The 26,864-nt window shown below is 46.5% G+C and overlaps 1 protein-coding gene across 2 annotated transcripts in view; it reads right to left on the minus strand.

The window, feature by feature from the left end:
* The window catches only part of LOC122429893 (androgen dependent TFPI regulating protein), a 66,532-nt gene that overhangs the window by 14,378 nt on the left and 25,290 nt on the right, over positions 1-26,864 (minus strand). For both annotated transcript variants that reach the window (XM_043450574.1, XM_043450575.1), the window contains exon 4: positions 9,763-9,878. In XM_043450574.1, the coding sequence (XP_043306509.1) occupies positions 9,763-9,878 (116 nt within the window). The remainder of the gene's footprint in view (positions 1-9,762; positions 9,879-26,864) is intronic.

Consider the following 26,864-nt stretch of genomic DNA (forward strand, 5'->3'; position numbering starts at 1 on the left):
TAACTTTTTGTTTCCTCCAGAGTAAGGTTTGTAAAGGAAAGTTCCAGAGGTAAGTTAATGAAGTCTGTGCTTTCCCAGAGAAGGTGCAGAGAAAGTTATAAGTGTGATAACCGACGGCGGGGAAAGTAATGTAAATACAAATAGAGTGTCAGGGGAGATGGCAGTCAATTTAATGCAGGGCGGTCTGCAGAGAGGCTTGAGTGCGGAGATAGTCATGCTCAGGTGCTATTACCTCTTTATGGCTTGCCAGAATATATGTAAAAAGGGGAGAGAGAGAGGGAGGGAGAGAAGGAAGGACAGGGCGGAAGATGGGAGGCGTGGGGGAGGGAGGGAAAGGCACTCAGCCTGTGTGCAGCTGAATCCTCTCGGTCCTCCCCCTCCGCGTCGGTCCTCCCTGGTGGTGGTGGTGGTGATGGTTTAGTCGCTCAGTCGTGTCCGACTATTGCGACCCCATGGGCTGTAGCCTGCCAGGCTCCTCTGTCCGTGGGACTTTCCAGGCAAGAATACTCCAGTGGGTTGCCATTTCCTTCTCCAGAGGATCTTCCCGACCCAGGAATCGAACCCGGGTCTCCTGCACTGCAGGCAGATTCTTTACCGACCGAGCTATGAGGGAAGCCCCAGGTCCTCCCTAGCTGCCAATATGACCCCACAGAATCCTATTTAGGTATTTCTGCAGTGCACTCATTTCATGATTTCAATCCAGGATCCTCCGTTTCGTCCACTTTCCACACCGCAGCAACTCAATAATGTCTCTAAAAGAAAACTATCTGTTCCCGGCGCTCCCCCTCCTCCCAGGGGATCCACGTTGCTTTAGGAAAAGGCCCCGCTTCTCCCCCAGCCTATCTGGCCCTTCCCTGCCCACCGGTCCACCCATCCGCGCTCAGATCCGCAGCCTCACCATTACGGGCTGAATGAACCAAGCTCTGCAGCTTCCGCACCCTGCTATTGTCTCTGGAACACCTCTGAGCTTCACCCTTCCTAGGATGTACTCCTTACTCTGTCCCTAGCTGAATCTTCCTCACGTTTGAATTTCAGCTTAAAAGTTCATTTCTCCAGAAAAGGTTTCCTGCCCATTCTTCTCACAGTTCCCACAACCCCCATCCGATTAGGTTGTCACGCCATGGGCTTCCCCGACCATGAATTTATCCTGGTCGCATGTTTGCCTGTCTTTTTTGAGGGCTTCTGGGAGCTCTGTGAGGACGGGGATTTTATCTGATATGTGTAGCTGTTTCCCAAGTTCCTTATTTTTAGATAAATGGCTGTTGAGGTGGCAAGACGTTTCCTTTTAACTGCGGTTCACTGTGGCTTCTACGGGCAGGCCTTGGCTGCTGCTGCGTCAGGAACACCGCAGAAGTGTAAGCAGCAGCCTTCCAAGTAGCAGTTAATTGGTTGCTCACTTTATTAATACTTTGAAGAGGCCAATGCTTCTGACCCTCAGTTCAGCAATGAATCTTGTATGTGGAGCTGTCTGCCGCGTGAATCTATGTGAGTCAGGCTAGGAGGGCATAAAGTGGTAGCCAAACATTAATCTGTTTATAATCTCCTCATCCTAAATCTTGTAGCATCAAATGATTATCATGAAATTTGTATTTTCTGTGTCTTATCAGTAGTGGAAGTCTGTTGGGTTAGAGGTTAGCAGATAACTAGGGGTTTGGTCGGCTTCAGGCACATATTCTTTTTTTTTTTTTTTAAGGCACATAATTCTTAACGTTTTAATTCTCATGTCATATCTTTTGAGACCAGCAGAATAAACAGAATAAAAGGATCCTCTGGTTCCATGTCTTCATAAATAACCCCGTGAGAGGGTCACAGTTACATCTGACGCCAGAAAGCAAGCACAGTCCACATTTACATTTTGCGAATAAATTCGACACGTTTGTAGAAGACTTCCTGCACCGAAAATGCCCCTGAGTACTTATTACCTGGTGACTCCTTAGTGTGGGGGTGGAACTGGTACTGACTTTGAAACTCCTGCCTCAGTTCACTTATCTGTCCAGGGTTTCTGTTCCTAATGACATATGGAGGATGATATTCCCGGTAAAGAATCCGTCTGCCATGCAGGAGACCTGGGTTTGATCCCTGGGTCAGGAATATCCCCTGGAGAAGGAAATGGCAACCCATTCCAATATTCTTGCCTAGAGAATTCCATGGACAGAGGAGTCTGGCAGGCTACAGTCCATGGGGTCGCAAAGAGTCAGACATGACTGAGCTACTAACACTTCCACTTTCCTAGCTTTAATAACTACAAGAGCTAAATATTTTTTTAAATATTAAGTTGTGAAGTTCTACTGTTGCCCTAAAAATAAATTTCCTGCATGATTTACTTTCAAATAAATCTTAGGTGGGAAGCAAAAAAACAAACAAATAAATAAATACTTTTTTTTTTAAAGGAGTGAAAAGAAACTGTGAAGCTGGAGTGTTAGATAAATAGTTTACCTGGGTGGGTGTTTAAAATATCAGCATTAATGAGAGTTGTTGGGGGTGGCAGCCCCTTTATAGCATTTAAAACTGCTGTCCACCCTCGCTGGAAGGCTCCCTTCTGGCTCAAAGATTCCTCCTCCCTCAGGGCCACAGAGTTCTTTCATGTTCTTGGTTTTCTACCATCTGGTCATTCTTGGCTACTTTGTGGCCTCTCCTGCCCCTTAGAGGAGGGCGTTTCCTCAGCCTTTGCTGCCCACTTCTCTCCTCTTCCCTCTGTCTTCTCTTGAGAAACCTCATCCCACCACGGGGCTCCACTTCCTTCGTCTCCACAGTCCCACCTCCTTGGAGACCGCAGGGTCTGCATTTCCAATTGCAAGTTCCTCTAGACAAGTGGCTCGTCTTTGACTGAAGATTTAGAGTTGTCTTTGGGGCATTAGTCACTCAGCCATGTCCGACTCTTTGTGACCCCGTGGACTGTATGTAGCCTGCCAGGCTCCTCTGTCCCTGGAATTCTCCGGGCAAGAATACTAGAGTGGGTAGCCATTCCCTTCTCCAGGGGCTCTTCCCGACCCAGCGATCAAACCTGGGTCTTCTGCATTGCAGGCAGATTCTTTACTGTCTGAGCCACCAGGCTGAGTCCAGAGTTGCCTTGGGGGTTCTAAAAATTCTGATGCCCAGGACATATCCTGAACCAATTAAACCAGAGTCTTCTGGAATGGGACACAGATATGGGCTTTTAAACTGACTTTTTAACATTATACCTCAAAACTATTTGTTTTTTAACTTCTTCATATCTTTTAATGGAATCACCATCTTCCCAGTTCACCAGCTGAAAATCCTGAGAATTCTCCTTGATTTTTTCTTTTCATTAGCCTACTACACACCAATCAATCCATAAAACCCTATTCTGTTCCACCAACAATGTGTTTCAGGTATGTCCCTCATTCCTAATTTACAGCTATATCCCTTTTCAGGCTCTTCTTATCTCTCACTTTTGTAACAGGCAGTTTGGGTGAACAGGAACTGAGATTTGCACAGGAAGAGTGAAAAGTGTAGACAATCATTTCCACGCCTAGCCCTCCATTTCCATTCCTCTTCAATTTGCATGTAGGCTGGCCTGGACCCCAGATGTTGATAACAGGGGAAGCTGTGTGGCATCTTCATATTTATTTTCCTATATTAATTTACATGAGGGCTAAGGAGTTCTTCTGTGGAAAATGAGGCTAGGATTCGGACCCCAACTTTGTAGGCTGTAAAATAATGGTGCCATTTCGATGGTCCCGGACTAAGGTCACATTTCAGGAAAGGGTCACGGTGGCTCTGGGAGGGAATTCACACGGTGCACTAGTGGGAGGGGGAGAGGATTGTTGGTGCGTGTATAACAAGGAGGCTGATCCTGGAACTCAGCTTAGTTCGCCCTTCTGGCAATTTCTAATGTCTTCTCTGGGCAAGATGTCTGTGTGTGTAACTGCATGTGTAAATGGGTGCAGAAACTTAGAGGGTTATTACGCTTGGAGTGAGCAGACAGCTTGGCTCTGGGTCCTCACCCGAGTGAGCACAGAACCGAAGAAAGGAATCATGTCTCTTTCCCCCTGAGAACTGCAGTTGAGCAGGGACTTTAGAGCTCTCTCTCCCCAGGCTGGGTCGTAGCTGCATATCTGTGTGACATTTGCACCTGGCATGGAATACCTTACACACTGGCAGAGACACCGACCGCATCAGCGATTTCTGGTCTATCAAGAGCAAGGCGTTGGTGCACCGCAGGCCAGCTGGGGCTGCTGCAGTAGCCCTTGGCGTCGTTCTACTTCTGCCGACAGAGGAGACTGATGGGCTGGGGCAGTGTGGGCCGTGACAGTGATGGGGCGGTAACTGGCCTTAAGGCAGGTCCCGGGGGCGGTGTTGGATCCCGGAGGTTGGGATCTTCACTGTGACTTTACAGTCTGTGAGGGAGAGTGATGCTCAGGACAGTGTCCACAGGGCCATGTGTGAACACTCACTGAGTTATTAAGATCCCTTAGAGATGGAGGTCTTGGAGGACTAGACACCTTTGCAGAAGGATGTTCCAAGCGTCCAGACATGGGGTGATGCTGGCATTGTGAAATATCCTTGGATGAAGAATAAACCATCGTGACTGAACTAGATGACTTCAGAGTATTCTGGATAACTTTTTATTCGGATATTGCTTGATTCTATTTTGCTTTCCACGTCTTGCCGCTTCAATTCATTATAGGTACTGTGGTCAAGATAGTCTTTTTTAAAGCATAACTCTCTGGCCAAGTTATAATTCTCACTCCTAACGCCATGGCAAACAAACATCAACGACAGCCACGTTTCACATAGTCTATACCGTGTCCAACCCCCTCCAGCTTGCCATCTGCAAGACTGTGAGCGGGCAGTTTCAGGGGCATTTCCTGTTAGTTTCTTACACTAGTAGGTCTGGCTAAAGTGAAACCATTGCTTTAAGATGATCTGTGTCCTCTTGGCTTTGCGATTGTGCTGCGTTGTTCAGCTTCTCCTATTTTTTTTTTTTTTTTTTTTTTTTGGTGCTTCAACCCAGCCAGTCCTTGAGGGCCCAGATCCAACGACACCTTTGATGAAGTCCTTCCCACACGGCCCAGCCAGACGTAACCGCTTCCTCCTTGTGTTCTTATTGGCTCCTTGTTCTTGTTATGACATTTTATCACTTCCCATCTTGTGTTCTTATAATTTGTATGCATGGCTCATCTCCACTTATTAAGTACAAACCCTCTCCAGGCTGGGGCTTGGCTTTATATAACTTTGCTTTTCCCAGCAGGACCAGTCCTGTGTTAGGGGAAATATTTGTTCAATAAAAGAGTGAATGAAAGCCAGCAGTAGGAACATTTCTGTTTTCCTGCTCTTTAGCATGGCCTCAGAGAGAGCTAGGTGATGTGTTCCGGGGTGAGAGAGAAGGGAGGAGTGAGTGAGCTACCATATTTATAGATGACTAATGCTTTCCAAAGGAAATGAAAGATTTACAGTTATTACTACTTTGCGAAGCTTTATTTTCCCTCTTCGGGGCCAGCCCTCCAATTTTGCAATCTGAAAAATAACAAAAAAGCAAGTGCCACATAGGAGGCCGTCCCCATGGTCTCGGGGGCTATTTTTAAGTCATTGTAACATGGTTTCAGCAGAGAAATGCTTCCCTGGGTCAGGGGTGTTGCCATTTTTTCAACTCATGTTGGTTTCCCACACTCTCTCTGGCTGGGGACCATATTCTTTACCTCATTCCTGCTATGCAGTTTCCCTATTTGAGCATCCAAACACACACGCCTGACAGATGACCCTAAAATATCTCCATGGATATCCACAGTCTGTGGGACTTGTTGATGGCCATCTGTGGCCGCAAAGGCCCATGTGCCCCCAGAGTGTTACGTAAGGGTGGAGGCAGCTGGCAGCAATGAGTCTGAGCTCCCCTGACGAGGGAACAGCCAGAGTGGGGGCGCTGTCAAACAAGAGGGCAGCGTAGAAAGCCTACACACAGGTATCTTTGCTCCATTCCAGCAAAAATGAGGCCTCCTGTCCAGAATGCTGATTTTGTACTTCCTTAATGATTTGTTGTTGTTGTTTCATCACTAAATTGTGTCCGACTCTTTCATGACCTCATGGACTGTAGCCCACCAGGCTCCTCTGTCCATGGGATTTCCCCAGCAAGAATACTGGAGCAGGTTGCCATTTCCTTCTCCAGGGGATCTTCCTGACCTAGGGGTTGAACCCGCCTGTCCTGCATTGGCAGGCAGATTGCTTACCAGTGAGCCACCTGGGAAGCCCCTCATTAATGATAAGGAAAACCAAATCCCAAATCACTTCAGCTCCCTGTCAGGGTCCACCCGCCTACATTCCTGCTGGTAATAGGGCCCCGTCCCTTCCCATCATTTGCTCCATTATTTCGCTGTAATGGACAGGTTGAGCACAGACCTGAGAGCGACTTCATGCAAGCTTTTAGATGCTAGAGATGATGATAAGATTGTTTGCATTCTCAACCTTCCAGCATTTAGTAGTGTATGTTTTACACAAACAGTGTTAGTCCAGGCTCCTCTGTCCATGAGATTCTCCAGGCAAGAATTCTGGAGTGGGTTGCCATTCCCTTCTCCAGGGGATCTTCAAGACTCAGGGATCGAACCTTGGTGTCGATTGAATGTTGCAGGCAAATTCTTTATCTGAACCACCAGGGAAGCCCCAAACAGGGAGTGAACAAATACCTGGCCATCTGAATACACTGAAAAGAGACCTGGATCTGAAAGTCCTTGATTTAAGTCTCGGCTTTGATTTTTCCTAGCCACGTGACCTTGGCCACGTCATTTAACCCACTGAGCCTTCTACCACCCACCGTCTCCGATTCTGTTTGCAGATTGATTGATATTGCCATCTGTAAGCCAATATCAACTCTCCTGAGTTACTGCAAATGCCACAAACTGGCTTCCCTGTCTTGTTCCTCTTTAATTTCCACACTTTTCAGCCAGAATCATCTTTCTAGTCATCTTTCTTCCACAGGCCACGCCATTTCACCTGTCTGCGGAAACTTCACAGAGAAAACCCCCTCAGTTTAGAAGTCTGATCTCACCGATGTGAATTCTTGCTCTAATTCCTCCCTGTCTTCCAGTTCAGCCATGCCCTCAGCTCCTCCAGCCTTTCAGATATGCCATTCCTTCTGCCTGAAGCTCCTTTCCACATCTCTGTTGACTTAACTTCTGCTTATTCTTTGAGCCTCAGCTTAGACACCGCCTCCCTTGAGAAGCCAGTCCTTGCCGTTCCCCAGCACCCTGTGTTTATCCCTATTAGGGTCTCATCACCCCGTCTGACCATCGTCTCTTTTCTTTCCTCTGTCTCAGGCAGTCCCTGAAGGCAGCCTTGTACCTTGTACACCTCTGTGTCCTCATACCTTTGCTCAATGCCTGGCACTGAGGGATAAGTGCCTTCTTGTTACACGTCCTTTGTCCAACACCCATGTTCCCTGCATTGTCAGAGTACATGCCCGGGCAGCTACGAGCCAAACCCTCTTGACCACTGTGTTTCATCTTTACGGGCATCATAGTTTTCTCCAAATAGGCTTAGGTGCTCTTTTATCTCCTTGATTTCTGAGGAGAAAGAGTGAGGGTAGATGTGAGGATTGATGATCAACTCCCAAGTCCTTAGGCAGAAAAAAATTAATAGACCAAAAATGCTATCTTATATACAAAGTCTAAAAGTTACCCTTGGTAAGAAAGAATAAAATCAGCTAAAGTCCACCAAAAAAAAAAAAAAACCACGATGGAAATTCATGTGCATAATCAACCAGCTACCATCCTGCTTCTTCTCAACACACACAAGAGAAAAAAAAAATGTATCTTTTATGCATATGCTTACCTGACCCCAGGTCCTAGATATTCTGTAGTTAGGGATTACTTTCTTTTTTTTTTCCATTTATTTTTATTAGTTGGAGGCTAATTACTTTACGATATTGTGGTTTTTGCCATACATTGACATGAATCAGCCATGGATTTACATGTGTTCCCCATCCCGATCCTCCCTCCCACCTCCCCCCCAATCCCATCCCTCTGGGTCTTCCCAGTGCACCAGCCCTGAGCACTTGTCTCATGTATCCAACCTGGACTGGCGATTTGTTTCACACTTGATAATATACATGTTTCGATGCTATCCTCTCAGATCATCCCACCCTCACCTTCTCCCACAGAGTCCAAAAGTCTGTTCTATACATCTGTCTCTTTCTGTCCTGCATATGGTTATCGTTACCATCTTTTTAAATTCCATATATATACGTTAGTATACTGTATTGGTGTTTATCTTTCTGGCTTACTTCACTCTGTACAATGGGCTCCAGTTTCATCCATCTCATTAGAACTGATTCAAATGCATTCTTTTTAATGGCTGAGTAATATTCCATTGTGTATATGTACCATGGCTTTCTTTCTTTAGTTAAGCCAGACTTGGAAAATACATAGCACATGTCCCACCACTCTCCAGTCACATACTATTGGCAGATATTGCTAGATGATAGCACAAGTGGGTTGCCATTCCCTTCTCCAGGGGATCTTTCACACTCAGGGATTGAACCTGGGTCTGCATCTATGGATCCAGTTAGGGTCCCAGAATCCTCCTTGACACTGTGCTCCAGATCTCAGCTACCAGCAGGTCCCAAATTTATGCCGTATCCTCTCAAACTGTCCTTTGTGAAAAGGCAGAGGCCTGGGTTGGTGAACAGTGTCGGTCAATGGAGAGCTGGGGTAGATTTATTGAGCGAGTGATTTCTTAGGGACAAGAGAAAGCTGAAGGACTTTACCTTCAGGGAATGAAGGCTGCAGAAGTATGGGAGGAAGCTGTCTTGCAAAAGGGAAGGGAAGGCTAGTGAGGAAGCAGCACCTGCGTTCTGGGCACTACGACGAAGGCTGGGGAAGCAGGTGCTGCTGGAGACCAAGTCCTGTGGGCTGTGTCCTCTTCCAGGCTTTTGCATCTACTGGAGCACTGCCCTGGGTGAAGCTTTCCCCCAGTGGGGGTCGGGGAGTTAGCCAGATTGGCAGATGTGAGAAGCTCAGGTGAGACGAGGCTACAGTAGGAACCCCAAGATTTACATCCAGTCTGCAGGTATTTTGCTTGGCACGCCCCTCCCAGTAGAGCCAGAGCTTGACCGTGGATGAGAAGGCTGTGCAATGGAAAGGGGGGTCCCCAGGTACCGGGTGCATGGCCAAGCACCTTCCCTTGATTACAGACATTGGGCAAAACCTCTGGGAATTAGTGTCGCCAGGTGTTGAATGATGAAATCTAGGCCAGCTACTTAAATCATCTCCCAGGCCTCCAGCTAGGCTGTTCTGCAAGCCCCTGGGCAGTTGCCCAAATGCCCTCTTGGTGCTCAAGTGCCAGACGTTGATGCCAGTAAGCCCACGGTGACCCAGGCAAGAGGGATGAACCACACCTTGGCTGCTCAACCTGTCAAATGACTTCTTAGATGGAATGTGTTTAGATGCCCTAGATCATTCAGCCATTCAAACACTTTAATTACAGATGGAACCAAAGATCAATGTTTTCCTAGGGAAAGTAACATGCATAGCTTTACAATGATGAATTCTCCGTGAGGGGGTGGGAGAGATCGAGACCTGCCGTGTGTGCATGCACGCATACCTGCATGTTCTTGGGCGTGTGATGCTTCCCCGAGCAGCAAAAGCAAGCAATAAGATTCATTTCTTTTTTTCCTGCAAATTAAAAGATGGTGAAATCCCTGCTGTCCCAAGATAAAGGCACGCTTATAGAACAGTGTGCTGCTTCTGGAATATTCCTCAGAGTCTGGAATGACCAGTCCAAGTTGATTTTTCTCTCTGCCAGTCTTACCTGCTGACATAGGCGAGGCAAGCAGCAGCCAGCAGGGTGAGTCCTCTCTTCCTCAGCGGGTAGCAGTGTGGTCTGAGGACGACCTCGACTAGCGAGAACGGCAGGATGAACGTGTGCTGCAGGAGAAAGGATGAGCGCTTGTCAAGTGAGGGCACCCCGGCTGCCCCCAGTGCCCCCAGTTCTCTCTTCCCCTCCAGCCTCCCCTCCTACACAGACACCAGACGAAACTTTCCAGAACTTGGCTCGGCTCTGCTCCTTAGAGGCCAAGGGCTTACAGTGGGTCTCTACTGCCCACCACATTGATCCGGACTCCTCTGTCTGGCTACCAAGGCTCTTTGTAACATGCGACCACCCTTCTGGTCCTGCGTATCGCCTGCTGCTCCGCTATCCTAACACACACACACACACACACACACACACGCACACACACGCACACACACACACGCGTGCATATGCAACACTCCGTCACCGACCCAGGCTGTTTCCTTCCCTCTTTGCACTCAGCGTGTCTGCTCCCCCTTCACACTCCTGTTCATGCCTTGACGGTCTGTGTGGGGCGTCCCCCCCCCAACCCCCGCCGCTGGGTTCATCTCGTCCACGCTGTTCACAGCCAGCGCCGTCTTCCACGCCGCTGTCTCTGAATTTCCCTCTTGCTGGTTTCTCTCCCTGCTGCATTGACACCCCGAGCCGTGGAGTCCAGCACTCTCGGCGCGTGTTCGTCGGCTCTGTTGGGGAGAGGCCGAGAGGCCATCAGCCCGTCTCTGCCCGCCGCGGGGCGCCGGGCTCCGTGGGACGGTCCTGCTGATGGTGACGGGTGCTGGGCCGGGGGCGGGGAGAGGCTCCTCTGAAAACTCTGTCCTCTCCCCGCACCTTCCCTGCTTCACCTCCTTCTTTATAACCATCTGTTTTCTCACATCTTTCAAACTCTTGAACACTAGGTTTTACTAAACGACATAATCGAGGATGAGTGGTGTTTTCTGGCACAAAGACTGCGGTGTCCCACTCCGCTCTGGCTTCTGGGAACTGACCTGGGAAAGGTGACTGGAGTCTATTGGCAACGTCCTTTCATGTATTAAACGCGTTTCTTCAGTTCCTCTGTGGTACTCCGTGCTTATTGGCAAACATCTTGCAGTGTTAAGTGTTTTACACTTTTTACGTTTAGAGCGATCACCCCTCTTCCATACCTGCTCCCCAGTTTCCTCAGCTCTTGGAAGCCTCTTGCATCAATAGATGCATCTGCCAGCTCTATCTGAGCCCGATTGCTGAGCCCCGAGACGGCCGTGTCAGCACCTCAATCACAGCAGTGGCCGGGGCTTAGGAATGTCACAGAGCTGCATCACATGCTCCGGTGCCCGGCTGTGCTATTGTCCCCGTGATTGTCATCCCCCTGTCAATGGTGACCCAGTGTGGAGTGGGGTGAGTTCAAGGTTCTGGGATGTCCACAGTGCCAGATGTCCGATGGCAACCTTGCCTGTGGCTGGCGATCGGCTGGAGTGTGGTTGCGTCTCCACGGGTCCCTCCCCGACCCGTAGCTGGTGCCCACGCGCCCAGCGATGGCCACCTCAGAGCCCTCGCAATACTCTGTGACCGACACTGATGCCCCTTTCACCCTCCAGCAGGCCAGAGATGGGGCTGCCTGCCTCTCTGTCCCGCCTTCACTCCGTCAGGAAGGTCCGACTTCTATTAGGAACCATTAGCAGTCCCATTATGCTGGCCACTGATCTGACAGTTTATTATCCCTGCCCACAGTCAGAAGCTTCTGTTCTCTATGTTAATGATCTCTTGGAACAGAATTCCTGTGCCGCAGTGTAGCGCGTTTGCATCGGGAGCAAATGAGTTCACAGTGATTAATGCTTTTGCGACAAATAACTCAGGAATGCATGAGTGGTTGCCTCTTCTAGGAGCCTGCCCTTTGCAGCTGACATTCAGTTGGATTTCCAAATGAATTCTCTCTGATGGCTTCTGGGAAGTTCGCTTCAGTGATGTCATTAGTGATGGGCCATATACTGTGGCTTAATACCAACTGAAAGGTCTTTAAAAGAATCACACTGTTTGGTCAGGGCTGGGGGGTAGGAATGAGGAAAAGAGGAAGATTGTGTTCTGTGAGCTTTCTAAATATTGAGCTACTGTGAAGAGTCAGGCGTGACGCCATAAACCTCCCGGTATTCCAGAGGTACTGGCATTTCACCTCACGTTGACATAAATTACATAACCTTTGTCAGACAGCACATATTTTTGAAAAACAGGAGAATTTAGTAAGAGAAAAATCAAATATGCTTTCTGCTTCCAAAAAATCTAATAATTAGGCTGGATTGACACAAATTAGAATGCTGCCAAAAATTACTGAAAACAGTGACTCATTCTGTGTTTCAATTAACAGTTTCTCAGTTTCCCTCATAAACAGTGAAGCTGACAAAAATTAATCATCTCAGAGGGGGTAAAATATTTCCTTCCAAAGTAAACAAAACATCATGGGCTGAAACAATAGTATGCGTAAACAGAGGGGATGGGAGGAAGCTATCTTTCTTCGTCAACTGAGCCATCATTTTGGTCGATTTTTCTTTAAATACCTCATTCCAAGAGCATTGGTTAAAAGGCAAGTGCTGTTCTTTTTTTTCATCTTTTTCTACTAAGTTACACCTTTCCTCCTATCCTTTGTGTGGTACCTACTTCCATCTGAACATCTTGGAGACAGAACTATAAGCATGAAAGACTGATTTAATTATTTATATAATAACTGCACTTCAGATTCCGTGGTTGCAAAGTAGCCTTGCAGATAAGCGCTAAAATTTGCCAGCCTATAGAGATTTTATATATATATATATATATATACAAAATTATATATATATATATATATTCATATGACCTATAAGGTTATATGAATGGCAACATGGAAAGTAATGAGCACTTATTTTTACTAACTTCATAGCAGTAGACAAGTAGCTGCTCTAAATAGCTTCTCTGTGTCTGAGGCTCAAATTAAAACAGGATGCATTTGCCTGACTATTGAGAAAGACACAGTCTCGATCACTCAGATAACCCAGATAACAGAGGCGACAAATCTCCCTCCTTTGGAAGGCTAGGATAGCCACACTCTTATCTCCAAGATTCTTGGAGGTCCAAGAGCACTTAATTGTTTTTCAGCGAAAGAAACTTAGAGAGCCGAGACTTCTTAAAAATCAGACAGTACCGTTTTAAAGTAAGTTCTCTGCCTCTTTCCTCTATTTCATTTCCTTATGACATCAGCTCTTAGGTAGAGTTGACCAATATAAACATGTCAGCCTCCACCTTCTCAGATGGTCACTGAGAGGCTCTTTCCTCCATGTGCTGTTTCTAGTCCTGGGCTGATGCAACGTGGCCCAGTTCACGTCTGCTTCAGTCTTCCCCCTCCTTCCTCTCTGTTCGGCAACACCTGGATCTGAGAATTAGTTCCTTCTACTGGCTCTCCCCAATCTGAGGTTCTTTCTCTCGAGTCTTTAAGCTCACGTCTTTGGTTTGTTTATCATACTAATGGATAGGTGTTTAATATGAAGTTTTAGTGCACCAGTAAGATTTTACCTCTGGGTACACACACAAGAATATTTTTGCTTACTGTATATTAAATATATTATTTTAAAAATGTGTTTCAAAATGGAAGCCTTCACAAAATCTCCTCAGGGCAAACACATGGTCAAAACATCAATTAAAACTTAAACATAAATAAAACAATAGACATGAAAATGGAGGCAAAACAAATCTTAATAGAACACCATTGTACCCAGGCTTGTTGTTACAATGGCAGATCATGTTCCTTAAGCTTGAAAACTACACACAGTGAAAAACACACAGTCAATGGTTGCTTTGTGAATCTTAGTAAGGCAACCTCTGGTTTTGATAACATCCATTTGCCAGCTAAAAAACTTGACCTCACTCCTCACCAGCTTCCCTCACTTCAGTTTCTGCCTCTAGATCCCACAGTTTGGGACAGGGGTGATGGTCTTCCTGGGAATATTTTGTATCTAAACGCAGAGACCACATGTATTCTCTGTGGCCCGTATGTTACTAAAGGTGCAGTTTTGCTGCAAGAATGGCAATCTAGGTATGTAGACACAGGTTATATTATTTATCTTAGGGACTTTTTTTCAGTCTTCCACCAGGAATCTTTTCCATCTCAAATACGAGAGTTTATAGAAGATAATTGGATTTGTAAAAATTCCCTTTTATACTTTCTAGGAATTCAAGTGCACAGATAAGGCACTACTGTAATTAAAGAGTCAATGCTTGGGTATGAGGGACTGGGAAGATAAGCCACCCACGGAAAGAGTTAAATGCTTCTCTTTGATCTTAAGTCTACCTAGGTGGACTGACACAGCCCAGTCAGGTTAAAATTCAGAGAACAGAAGTTAAAAAACAATAGTTTTATTTATTGCAGAAGAGTAGTAATGTTTGCAATTTACTCTGACTGGGGACGACAGAGGATGAGACGGTTGGATGGCATCACCGACTCAATGAACATGGATTTGGGTGGACTCCGGGAGTTGGCGATGGACAGGGAGGCCTGGCGTGCTGCGGTTCATGGGGTCGCAAAGAGTCGGACACGACTGAGCAGCTGAACTGAACTGAACTGCACCAAAAATAAGATGAGTTGATGGATAGATAGATACATAGATTTATCACAAAGCAAATACAGTAAACTAACCAGTCCATCCTAAAGGAGATCAGTCCTAGGTGTAAATTGGAAGGACTGATGCTGAAGTTGAAACTCCAATACTTAGGCCACCTCATGCGAAGAGTTGACTCATTGGAAAACACCTTGATGCTGGGAGGGATTGGGGATAGGAGGAGACAGGGACGACAGAGGATGAGATGGTTGGATGGCGTCACTAACTCAATGGACATGGGTTTGGGTGGTCTCCGGGAGTTGGTGATGGACAGGGAGGCCTGGCATGCTGCGGTTCATGGGGTCGAGAAGAGTCAGACAGGACAGAGCGACTGAACTGAACTGATTAATAGCAGGACCTAACAGGCAGGTTACAGGTGTTCTCTATAAAATTTTTTCAGCTGTGCTTTATGTTTAAAAATATTCCTAATAAAATGTTGGGAGAGATGTGAATAGTCTTACTGACCTGGAAAGAGAAATGAATGCTCCATTGGGGTGAGGAAGAAAAAGCATGCCATTATTTATAAACTTGTATGTGATATGAGCAGGTGGTTAAATGATAACTTTCTGAATCTTTTATGGTTAAAAGATAACTTTCTGAATCTTCTGAACTTTCTAAGTGATTTTTTACTTACTACGCTATTGTCCTTTGGGTTAAAAAGTAGTTTAGCCAACATTTCAAAGCAGCATTCTTCTATTAATAGGAAGCTAGTTGGCTCTGATGGTGTCCAGCCGGGTGAAGAAGTGCCCATTTAGATTCTATCCAGTTAAGGGTGAGACAAAAGAAAGATCTGGTCTCCTAGGACCCTGCGGTCAGGAATATACCTGCCTCTTCCTGTTCTCCTCCCCTCTGTCCCTGCCTCTCCAAAGCACCCAAACCCCTTCCTCTAAGCTGACTCTTTCCAGCAATAATAACACCCCAGATACCAGCTGTAGTCAGTGACTCATTTCTTTTCCTTCTCAATCCAAACTTGATTCACTTTCCCCCTCAGATGCTTCCCATGGCCGCCTATTCTTTTTATCTTCCCCAGCATCACCTCGCTCACTTCTATTTTGGCACATACTCAACGTTGCAATTAGACCAACCCTCTTAAGGCAAGTTTCACGTTACTTCTGTGGCTCCCTGTTGCCTCAGCCCACTGTCCACTGCTCTGGTCTCATCTGTCTCTCACATTTCCCACAGTATCTCAACAGGCTTCCACTCAACCCAGCTCCTCTTTATTTTGTTCCATTCTGTTTCCTTCTCTAGAACTCCTCCTTCTTCTCATCTACCTAACTCTTTTCTCAATTCTTCCCTCAATCAGACCCACACACCTTTGAGATCCTCCCAACCAAAAGCACACACATTAACACGAGAAGATGTGAAAGGTCACGAGGACCCAGGAGGAGACTGAAACAGGAACTCGCTGGCCAGAGGTTTGCTGGACAGCTGCATCAAGATTCAAACTTAGCAGTTCCATTCCAGAGCCAGAATGAAAAGAGAGAGAACGTACACAGTTCCTTTTCTAGGGGAAATTAAGCTTTTCCACTAGTAATTAGGCCTTGAAGAACTTTTCTCTGTTGCATTTTATTGCAAAGAGGAGCTAAAGAGCCTCTTGATGAAGGTGAAAGAGGAGAGTGCAAAAGTTGGTTTAAAGTTCAACATTCAGAAAACTAAGATCATGGCATCTTCATGGCATCACTTCATGGGAAATAGATGGGGAAACAATGGAAACAGTGACAGACTTTATTTTCTTGGGCTCCAAAATCACTGCAGATGGTGACTGCAGCCATGAAATTAAAAGACGCTTGCTCCTTGGAAGAAAAACTATGAGAAACCTAGACAGCATATTAAAAAGCAATGACATTACTTTGCCGATAAAGGTCTGTCTAGTCAAGGCTATGATTTCCCAGTAGTCATATATGGATGTGAGAGTTGGACTATGAAGAAAGCTGAGTGCTGAAGAATTGATGCTTTTGAACTGTGGTGTTGAAGAAGACTCTTGAGAGTCCTTTGGCCTGCAAGGAGATCCAACCAGTCCATCCTAAAGGAAATCAGTCCTGAATATTCACTGGAAGGACTAATGTTGAAGCTGAAGCTCCAATACTTTGGTCACCTGATGCGAAGAACTGACTCATTAGAAGAGACCCTGACGCTGGGAAAGATTGAAGGCAGAAGGAGAAGGGGACTACAGAGGATGAGATGGTTAGATGACATCACTGACTTGAAGGATATGAGTTTGAGTAAACTCCGGGAGTTGGTGATGGACAGGGAAGGCCTGGCGTTCTGCAGTCCATGGGGTCGCAAAGAGTCGGACACGACTGAACGACTGAACTGAGTGTAGTAACAGGGCACTGGTCTCCCCAGTGTCCCCAGAGCAGAACATTTCAGAGGCCCTAGGTACATCTCATTTTAAGTACCCTAAAATGATACAATCTGGAAGCAAAATAATAAAACATGCTTTGAAGGGGCTTCTGCCAGTAAGGGGATAACACTGTACCCGGGCTTCTGAGGATCAGGGCAATAGCGGGACTCCAGAAATAACATCTCTGCCACGAGTGCCTTTGCTTTCCCTCTGTGAGTCAGACAACAGCCAGTGTTTCATTCTCTGTTTAGACCCTAGAGTGTAGGTATTATACACTGTTGATGACGCAGAGACCTAAAGGCTTGCAGGAATTCAAAGTCAGTGGTGGTGCTGACATTCTTTTATTGCAAATAAGCAGCCTCACCACAGAAACCATCCTGCCTCTCCGAGCTGAGAGCCCAGCTTTTTCTGCCACCTCTGGGGCCCACGTCACAGACGTGTCACACCCCTGACACATCCTGCTTCTGCATGAGATGCGGACTCTCCCCTGCCCTTTCTGCAGCTCTTTTGGTTTACATTAGGCTCTTCTGTGCTAAATTATATTCAGTTTTCAGTTTTCACACTGTGAATTTCATGTATTTTTCTTCTAATCTCAGTTAGATTATAAACAATTTAAAGTCAAAGCTCTCACCTCCTATTTATTTTCAGGACTCCCTTTCACCCTCTGATCAATACATACTTTTTGACTGGTTTTCCTCATTGGAACCTGTGTGTTACAAAGAAGAATTAAACCCTAATATGGCCTGCAAAGCTCCCCATGATCCGGTTGCCTGCCCCATCTGGCTCCCTACCCTGCGCCCCTGTCCTACGACCTTCACCCGGCCCTCACCCCCCGACTACACTGCCCTCCACCCACGGTCCCTGTTCTCACCCCTGGTACATTACACACACTTATGTCTCTCCTTCCTCAGCCCCCTCCGCCTTCTCCCCTTGTAGGGCTCGGGATAGAGATCACGGCCTCCAGGGCAAAACCGAACCTCTGGCAGGCGACCTTCCTTGGCAAGGCTGGATCACCCCCGTGCTCACCTACATCACAGCATCGCACTCTCTTTCACCCAGTTCTAGCCAGACCTTCCAGAGATGGAAACAGCTCAAGGCCGAGGGCTGTCTCCAGGTGATCTCCAGTGTCTAACACGGGGCTTAACCTCTCTGGCCCCTGAATACCTGTGGCATTAGTGCTTGAATCAGTGAAACAGCAGAGTGGGACAGAAGAGAAAGAAGGGTTCTTCTGCATAGCCTGGGAAAACAGTGCTCTGGAGTGAGAGGACAGCAGCTACAGGCCAGACTCAGCCGGCCTTGGCAGCCACAGATTGGCTGTGCCCATGGTGAGTGGGGCCACAGAAGCAACCCCTCTTCAGGCTGGTCACCTTTACCCTCTGTCATGGCTATAGTGCGTGCACGTGTGCTGAGTTGCCTTAGTCACGTCTGACTCCTTGCGACCCGATGGACTATACTCCGCCAGGCTCCTCTGTCCCTGGGATTCTCCAGGCAAGAACACTGGAGTGGGTTGCCATGCCTTCATCCAAGGGATCTGCCCCACCCAGGGATCGAACATGCGTCTCCTGTAGCTACTGCATTGCAGGCAGATTCTCTACCACTGAGCCACCAGGGAAGCTGCAGATGGCACCCCAAATCCTGAAAACGGGTATGTGGTGGGTCACAGGAGCACCTGTAAGAAAATGTGACTCCTGGGAACAACCTCTGGGTGCCCACACGATGGCAACTAAATCAGAGACTCAACAAAGACGGGTGACCCTCCCCGCAGCCCCGCAGGACGTCAGGAGGTGTTGAGCCAGCAGGCTCTTTTTTCTGGGACCCGCTGGCTGGGGCCCTCTGTTCTGAGACTGGGCCAGCTGGAAACTCACCAGGTTTTGTCCGCTGTCCTCCTTGCACCCCTCCTCTCTGTCCGTCTGTAATCCATGCTTCCTCCATGCCTCTGTGCCGGGCTCCATGCAGCACACATGGAGACTTGTTTTTAAGACATAGACAGATGGGCAGCTCTCTAGAAAGCTGCTCCAAGTTGGAGGAAGGAGACTGTTCTTTTCAAGAAAGAGAGTTTGGGAGGTGCAAGAATCTGCCCTTGCCTTACAGCCCCCGTCTCTCAGGACGCTGTCCTGTCCCCTGGATGACTCTCTCCTCTCCATGTGGCTAAAGGTGTCCATGTGGAGGCAGCTGGCTTCCCTGGGAGACTGCAGTGAACCCGCAAAGCACCCAGTAAGCGCAGGCACTGGGGGCCCAGTTCCAAACTCTTCAGGTGATGGATCCCGCGGTGGACCATTCCACACTGTCTCCTTCCTGCCCCCGGCTCTCCTTGCTGACCCATTGGGGTATTCCTAAAGGGACTCACCCGCTGTTTGGCAAGAATGGGAGCTGCTCACTGAGGATTTTCCCAGATGTATGTAAGTGGTTGATTGAGGGTTAGCCTGTAAGTTAGTCTGTATGAGAGGGGGTACCTGGGCTCACTGTGGGGGGTCTCCCCTATATAGGAAAGAGATGGATTGGAGTGGGATCTGGAAGCAAAAGAAAAGTTTGCTTGGGAAATACCCTCATTTGATATCCTTCAACCACCTCATGAGCAGCAGAGATGTTTCAGCATTCCAGACCATTAAAAGGTCCAGAAGATATGGTCTTGAAACTCACAAAGATACTGATGAATTTCAACTTACACTGACTCTAAGACTACAGGTTGCACAGAGACCTGGACAGGTTCTCTGTCGTGGAGGCTTTGACAGCATTAAGCAGCAGCAGGCGGCACTGGGTTGAGCCCTTGAAGTTCACAACCAAAGAGAACAGGTTGTCATTCACGGCAAAGACCACCTGCTTCTCCTTCACACACTAGGTAAGAATTCATCACACCTAAGAGACTCAAGGGTTTCTCCCCAACAGCTTTTGAGGCATCCCAGAAAAGGAGTGTGAAGACAATCTGTGTCTTAACATCTCATAGACGGTCACTAAACTGTGTTTTGTTCTCTCAAAATAGAAGCCAATCTTCATTCTCTTTTATTAAAAGCAGATAACTATAATCACAGACTACTTTTTCAGTTATGAACAATTATTTTTCTTGCTGAGCATCAAAAAGCCCAACAGTGAAAACAAAAGGGACCTTTACAGGAGAGCAAATGGAAGAAGCCCAGTAGGATAGTAGATACACAAGTTTGGTGCTCAAAAGAGAAAGCTAGCTGGAGATAGAGCTATGCGAGCCATCATAGGACAATTTTGTAGTGGTAGTTGATGAGATAAACCAAAGAAAGTGTGAGAGTGAGAATAATAATAAGGAATCTAGAAGTAAACACTGTGAAAGCCATCGTCTCTCAATCTCTGAACCATTGATGTTGAAGAAGAGAAAATACCTGGTCATGGAGGGCTGCCTCTGCCTTGTAGGAGGCTTCAACTCACTAGAAGCCAGGAGCCCCATCCCCACCCCCAGCCCTAGTCGTGACAATCACAACTGTCTCCACATATCGCCATGTGTTCCCTGGAGAGCAAAAGCAATCCCAGTTGAAAATCCCTGAATGAAGTGATGGACAAAAGAAGTCCATCTTGCAAAGGTAGTTGGAAGGGAGCGTCAGACAACCTGGTGGTTAGGTAAAGGCAGAGAGTATTTTGAGAAAAAGATGTGGCCCAATGCCAAGGAAAGGTGTAGCGCCCCTGCTTTTAGGGCTGAGAACATGTGGTGAGCAGACAGGAGCTTGCCACCATGTCCCCGGTTGCTCCTTCCTCCTTCTAGGCTGACTCCCATGTTTCTGGTCCAGTTTTCTGCATCTTCGGGTTTCAACCTCCTCTTCATAGTATTGGTAGACTTGGACCTTGGAGCCCCTGGGTCTGGGGGAAGGTTAACATAAGGATGCCTCATGGCTGCCATGACCTTCTGTTCTACAGACCCCAGGAGTGGGCGGAAATCTAGACAAGTTTGTAAGTGTAATATTTGGGAGCCTACATGTGGAACAAGCTGATGACAAGTCCGCTTGTTCAGAGCCCTCTCCACTCCCAGGAATGCAAGCCTGGGGGACTGAAATAGCATCCCATTGCCAAGAAATGTGGCTGACTTCCTTATTGTGGTGTTCTTAGGAAAAACAAAACGAAGTTTCTCAAAAGGTCACAAAATTCCCTCTTACCACGGAATAGTAAAATGTGGCTTTTATGAGTTCCTAGATGCGTTTGGAGAGAGATGCTCAAAACACATGAGCTTTTATTCCCAACCAGTTTGTGCTAGCAGAGCTCTCCAGGATGCCCCTCTGAAATGATTTTGCATTTTCTGGTTTCCAAACTCAGGGGGAAAATAGCACAAAGGTTTTTGTTTTGTTTCAGTTTAGTTTTTATAGCTTTCAGATCTGAATTTTCACTGGTAAACTCTGTTCTCAGTAAGGGAAGTGAAATGTGAAAATCTCCCCTGCCTTTAGGAGGCCTTCCTTTTTTTTTTTTTTTTTCACTTTCTGTTCTGCCCTCAACGTAATGCTCTTCATTATGATGGCATGCTTAAAACATTAGCTTCCATGCAGCCACCTACGTTGTTGTTCTTTATCTATTAGTGGAATTCCACATTACTGGGCTTACTTTTCACATATACTAATGCACCCCATTACTAGCTTCTGCCCATTAACAGGAACCCTTGGTTGGATCTTATCAAGAATCTGCCTCAGAGCCAGGGCTAGCCCAGCCAGAAAGAGGAAGGGGAAACTGACCTTTCACACACTTTCATAGAGTTACAAAAATAAATAAATAAATAGAGAGGCTATTTTTGCAACTGGTTCTCCTCCTCTTCCCTTTGACCGCTTTCCTTTCATCTGGTTACCACCGTGGTCATTCCTTCATCCCTCTTCTTAAGTTCAGCCTTTGCCAGCCTTCCTCGTTGATTTAATGGCATCTTGAACTCTCTTTGGCTACGTGAATATTCAGTTACCTAGCTAACAGCTGAGAATGGTGATAGCAGAGGAAAGTGTAAGCCTGGAAATGGTTTCTCCAGAACCGTTTTTGAGCCACAGTCTGGTCCAAATTAGAACAAATATCAACTCTTTTAATAAAATATATGTCATTACTATGACTCTGTACAACTCTTTGAGCATAAATCAGTCCTAAATCTCAGATATAACAACTAAAAGCACCAGAGATATTTCAAGGTACCAATAATCTCTCTAGAACTTTCGTCACTTATAACTTTCTGTACAAAAGAACACCTCAAAGTTTTAATCATACAATATCAGCCACAGACTCTGAAGGCAGGGCTGCTAAAGGCTTTTTCTCCGCCTTCAATGCCCTTTGGCCCCACACACCTCCCTCTGTACCTGAGGAGGAACTCTGGGGTCAGTCAAGGGCACACAGAAGCCACCAGGGCAAGAGGGAAAGACTTCATTCATTCTTTCGTGCAGCCGAATTCATGACATGTCTACCCCAGGCCAAGTGCTGCACGAGGTGCTAGGATTAAGCGTAGACAAATATGAGCCCTGCCCTTTTAGACTTAACAGTTTAATCAGCAAGATTTTCCATAAACAACTAAACAACCACATAGATTCCAGTCATGATAAGTGCTCTAAAGGAACAAACAGGAATCTACGCATCAGAAGGAAAGTGGAGGGAGGTGCTTGCTTTCCATAACACAGTCCAAGAAGGTCATACCGAAGAGGTTGTTTTTAAGCTGGGATTTATATGATAAGTGCAAGGCATGGAAGAGCAGACAGAGAACATTCCAGGGACAGGGAACAGCATATGCAGAGGTCCTCGTTTGGGAAAGAGCTCTGACTGATGCAGAAAAAAGCAGAGCTGAAACCGCTGTAACACAGGGTCAGGGGAGACAGGCTCCACCAGAGTCTAGAACATTCAGCCGGGACCAGGAGAAGTTCGGGCTTCATTCTAAGTATAATGGAAAGCCGCTGCAGGCACTAGGAGAGAGACACGGTTCCCTGTTTATTGCGTTGCTCTATGGAGAAGGTTGAGGATGGAAGCAGGAAGACCAGTTTGGAGGTGTCGCGTGCTCTAGATGAGGAGTGAGGGGGGACACCAGGGCTTTGGCCTTAAAGAACACCATCGTTCAGGGCAGGCAGAGGGCACATCAGAGACTGAGGTAGGAGGAGAACTAGTCGGTCTGCTATCAGTAGAGCCAAAAAAGCAGACTTTCAGGGAAAGAGAAGTGCGGTAGGCCAAATGCTGCTGAGGTAAGTAAGATGGGGGCAGATGCAGGAGCCCTGGGTTTGGTGGCGTGGGAACACTTGGTGAGCAGAGTAAGAGGGATGAGCAGAATGTACAGCGAACACATGCGGGTCTGGGGCAGTGCTCTTGGGCGCTGCTCTGTTGGGAAAGGCATACCTGCTTCTAGTATGTGTGGCTGGAATAGTAGTATCTGCCCTGAAAGAGACTCCTAATTAGCCAACCCCACAGCCCCCAGTAAGTCTGCCTGCAATGCGGGAGACCCAGGTTCGATCCCTTGGTCAGGAGGATCCCCTGGAGAAGGAGATGGTAACCCGCTCCAGTATTCTTGCCTGGAAAATTCCATGGACAGAGGAGCCTCGTAGGCTACAGTCCATGGGGTCGCACAGAGTCGGACACGACTGAGTGACTTCACTTTCACTTTCTTTCACAATCCCCAGAGGGCTTCCCAGGTGGCACGAGTGGTTAAAGAACCCACCTGCCAATGCAGGAGACACAGGAGATGTGGGTTCCTTTCCTGGGTTGGGAAGATTTCTCTGGAGGAGGGCACGGCAACCCACCCTGGTATTCTTGCTTGGAGAATCCCAGGGACAGAGGAGCCTGGTGGGCTACGGTGTTGCAAAGAGTCGTACATGATCAACGGGATCTAGCATGCACGCATGCCTCGTTGGTAAAGTCTCCGTATGGGGGCACTGGGCAGCTTCAGGGGAGAGCTGAGATCCTGGTTTCCGGTTAGATCTCTCAGTGGGAGAAATCCCAGTTAACAAGTAGGACATGCATTTCAGCCCTCCACTCACTAGTAGGTCCAGATTGTTCTGCAGTTGTGTGTGCAGAAGTCCCCTATTCACACAGGAAGGTAAATCAGGCAATCCTGGGACTTTAAAACCCAATCCTGAAACTTTATACAAACAAATACATAGCATGTACCAGAATATTAAAAAAAAAAATTGTGCTTAATTGTTACATTGCCTAGTATGAAAGGCAGGCAATTTGATCACCTCCAGAGATCACTTTAGGATCAAGAGCCTTTTCTTAATTGCCAGAAAACTCTCAAGACCTCCTCTCCAGGGACAGTCGCCCGAAGTAGAAAGGAGAACACACCACCAAATTCACCTATAATCACAATTTAGTGTTATTAAATAGCAGCCTGTGGAATAAGCCTGAGGGAATGGGGTTCTTGTCCCTAATAAATGGATGAACAAAAAGGATGATTTAATCATTCATTCTTTCTTTGCTTTTGTCTACCCCTCTGAAAACTTCATGTTTCCCTTTCAAATATATTCTGACCTTCCCGTAATGCCACTGCACCCCTCCCCACCCCCCAGCATATCTGACTCCATTATTAACTGGAATAGCTCAGTTAGGATTTGGTTACATAATTTAGAGATCTGTGCCTTCAAGAACACTACAGTAGCAAAGCTTCCGGGGGCAAGGGGAATTTAATCCTGCAGAACAACCTTCCCTTTGAATCTACTTTACACCGGGTCCACTTCCCATGTTTGATTCCACATCGTAAAGGAGCCTCTCACTATGGATTTGAATTTTCATCAGTTTTTCTTTTCTATTCATTTCTTCCCCTTTCTACTGATGCAGAATTCATACACTCCATTTCTATGTGGCTAATCTAGACATTAGTGTAGTAAAAGTGTTAGTCACTCAGTTGTGTCCGACTCTTTGGGACCCCACGGACTGTAGCCCGCCTGGCTCCTCTGTCCCTGGGATTCTCCAGGCAAGACTACTGGAGTGGGTAGACATTCCCTATTCCCTTCTCCAAGGGACCTTCCAGACTCAGGGATCACACCTGGGTCTCCCGCGTTGCAGGCAGATTGTTTTACCTTCTGAACCTCCAGGTAAGCCCATTCTAGACATTAAAACATGCTTATTTAATGTGGTAATGGCTAATATAAATCATTATTTCTAGCCCCTCCCCACCAGAAATCGAGGAGGCTTCGCATAACTTAATTCTAATCAGCTCTCTCTCAACTTACCCTATTTTCATCCAGGATTTTAGTTCATTCTTCTTTAAATCACCATAAACTGAACATGTTACTTGTCATAACTTTTGCTATCTCATGCTTCCCTTTGGAGGCCATTTTCCATCTTCTTGAAGTATAATCTTTAGCATTTTCCATGACTGAGGGTCTGCAGGTGACAAGTAGTGTGTCTAAACATGTCTTTACTTTGTCCCTGTTTCAGAAGATACTTTCAGTGAGTAAATAGGTTGGCCATTTTTTTCCTCGATACTTTGAAGCTATGATTCCACCTCTTCTGGTTTCTTTGTTGATATTGAGAAATCAGCTACCAGTGCAGCAGTGTTCTCTTTTGGGGAGATGCATTTTATTAGTCTGGCTACTTCTAGGATCATTTTGTCTAAGGTGTCTGTGATGTCATACAAGAGATGGATGTCTGCTCTGTGTCCTGTGTGTGTGTGTGTTTTTTTTTTTTTTTTTGATGGCACTTTTTGAACCCGAGGATTAATTTCTCATAAATTCCAAGAACTAATGAGTGATTCTCTCTTCAAATATTTGCCCTCACATCACTCTTCCTTAGTTCCTCTTCTATTTTACTTTAGCTTTGGGAAATTTCCATTATTTTCTTGTAATTCAAATGTTTACTAATATTTTTTAAATTTTTTTTTTACATTTGAGGTGTCTTGTAAAGTGTGTGTGTGTGTGTGTGTGTGTGTGTGTGTGTGTGTTTCAAGCTACTCTTGCTCTCTGTAGGCAGAAATTGCCGTCACTCAGGACCTTGTTTCCTGTGAATGACTCTTGTTAAGGGTTGAGGGCATGATTTGGAAAGATGCAGGAGTTCACTCTCATTATCAGTCGGGATCCCTCAGGAACAGGGGAGCCCACTGAGGGAGTCCAAGCATGAAGGTTTTAGAGGCTTTGGCAGTTATTGGATAGGGTAAAGCAGTAAAAGTCATGGAGACTTTGCCTAGGAGAGAAGGACTGAGGGAGCTGGCCAAGAAGCTGTGGCAAATCTCAGCGGTATCTGGGCACTGCCTCCCTTGAACTTAGCTGCTGACTATAAAGCCTGCAATTCCTGGGTGCCTGTCCAGGAGCTGATGCTGACCTTGAGTCTGCACATCCGTTCCCAATGCACATTGGATAAAAATGGCTTCCTTTTTTATGTAAACATCTCCACTTTTACATCTCATGGGTGTGCCTCTCATTGGCTGACTCTTACCTGGAACCATATGGAGAAAGGGATTCTAAGAGCTGCCATGTGTTTCCAGGTTTACCCCTTGCCACACAGAGGAAGATGGAGAAGGGGTGACGATGATTCCAGGTTCACAACAGTTTGGCATAGGTTGCTACATATCACTGATAGCATTTTATGTTGCACACACATTATTTTATTTGCTCCTAATAGCATCATCTTTGTCAACAAAGCTATGGTTTCTCCAGTAATCATGTATAGATGTGAGAGTGGGACCATAAAGAAAGCTGAGAGCTGAAGAATTGATGCCTTTGAACTGTGATGTTGGAGAAGACTCTTGAGAGTCCCTTGGACAAAGAGATCAAACCAGTCAATCCTAAAGGAAATGAAACCTGAATATTCCTTGGAAGGACTGAAGCTGAAGCTCCAATACTTTGGCCACCTGATGTGAAAAGCCGACACATTGGTAACGACCCTGATGCTAGGAAAGATTGAGGGCAAGAGGAGAAGGGGGCAACAGAGGATGAGATGGTTGAATGGCATCACAGACTCAATGAACGTGAGTTTGAGCAAACTCCGGGAGATGGTGAAGGACAGGGAAACTGGTGTGCTGCAGTCCGTGGGGTCACAAAGAGTTGGACACAACTTAGCAACTGAACAACAGCACCAGGGAGAATTAAGAAGATTAAACACACCTATTTTAAGGAATTAATACTCAATGTAAGTCTATTAACTTTTCCAAACACATACTGCAAGACAATCCCGGAAATGCGGTTAGAACTGAGGTTTTCTGGTACCTAAGTAAAATCTTTACA

Source organism: Cervus canadensis, chromosome 28, assembly GCF_019320065.1.
Source record: "Cervus canadensis isolate Bull #8, Minnesota chromosome 28, ASM1932006v1, whole genome shotgun sequence".
NCBI classification, from domain to species: Eukaryota; Metazoa; Chordata; class Mammalia; order Artiodactyla; family Cervidae; genus Cervus; species Cervus canadensis.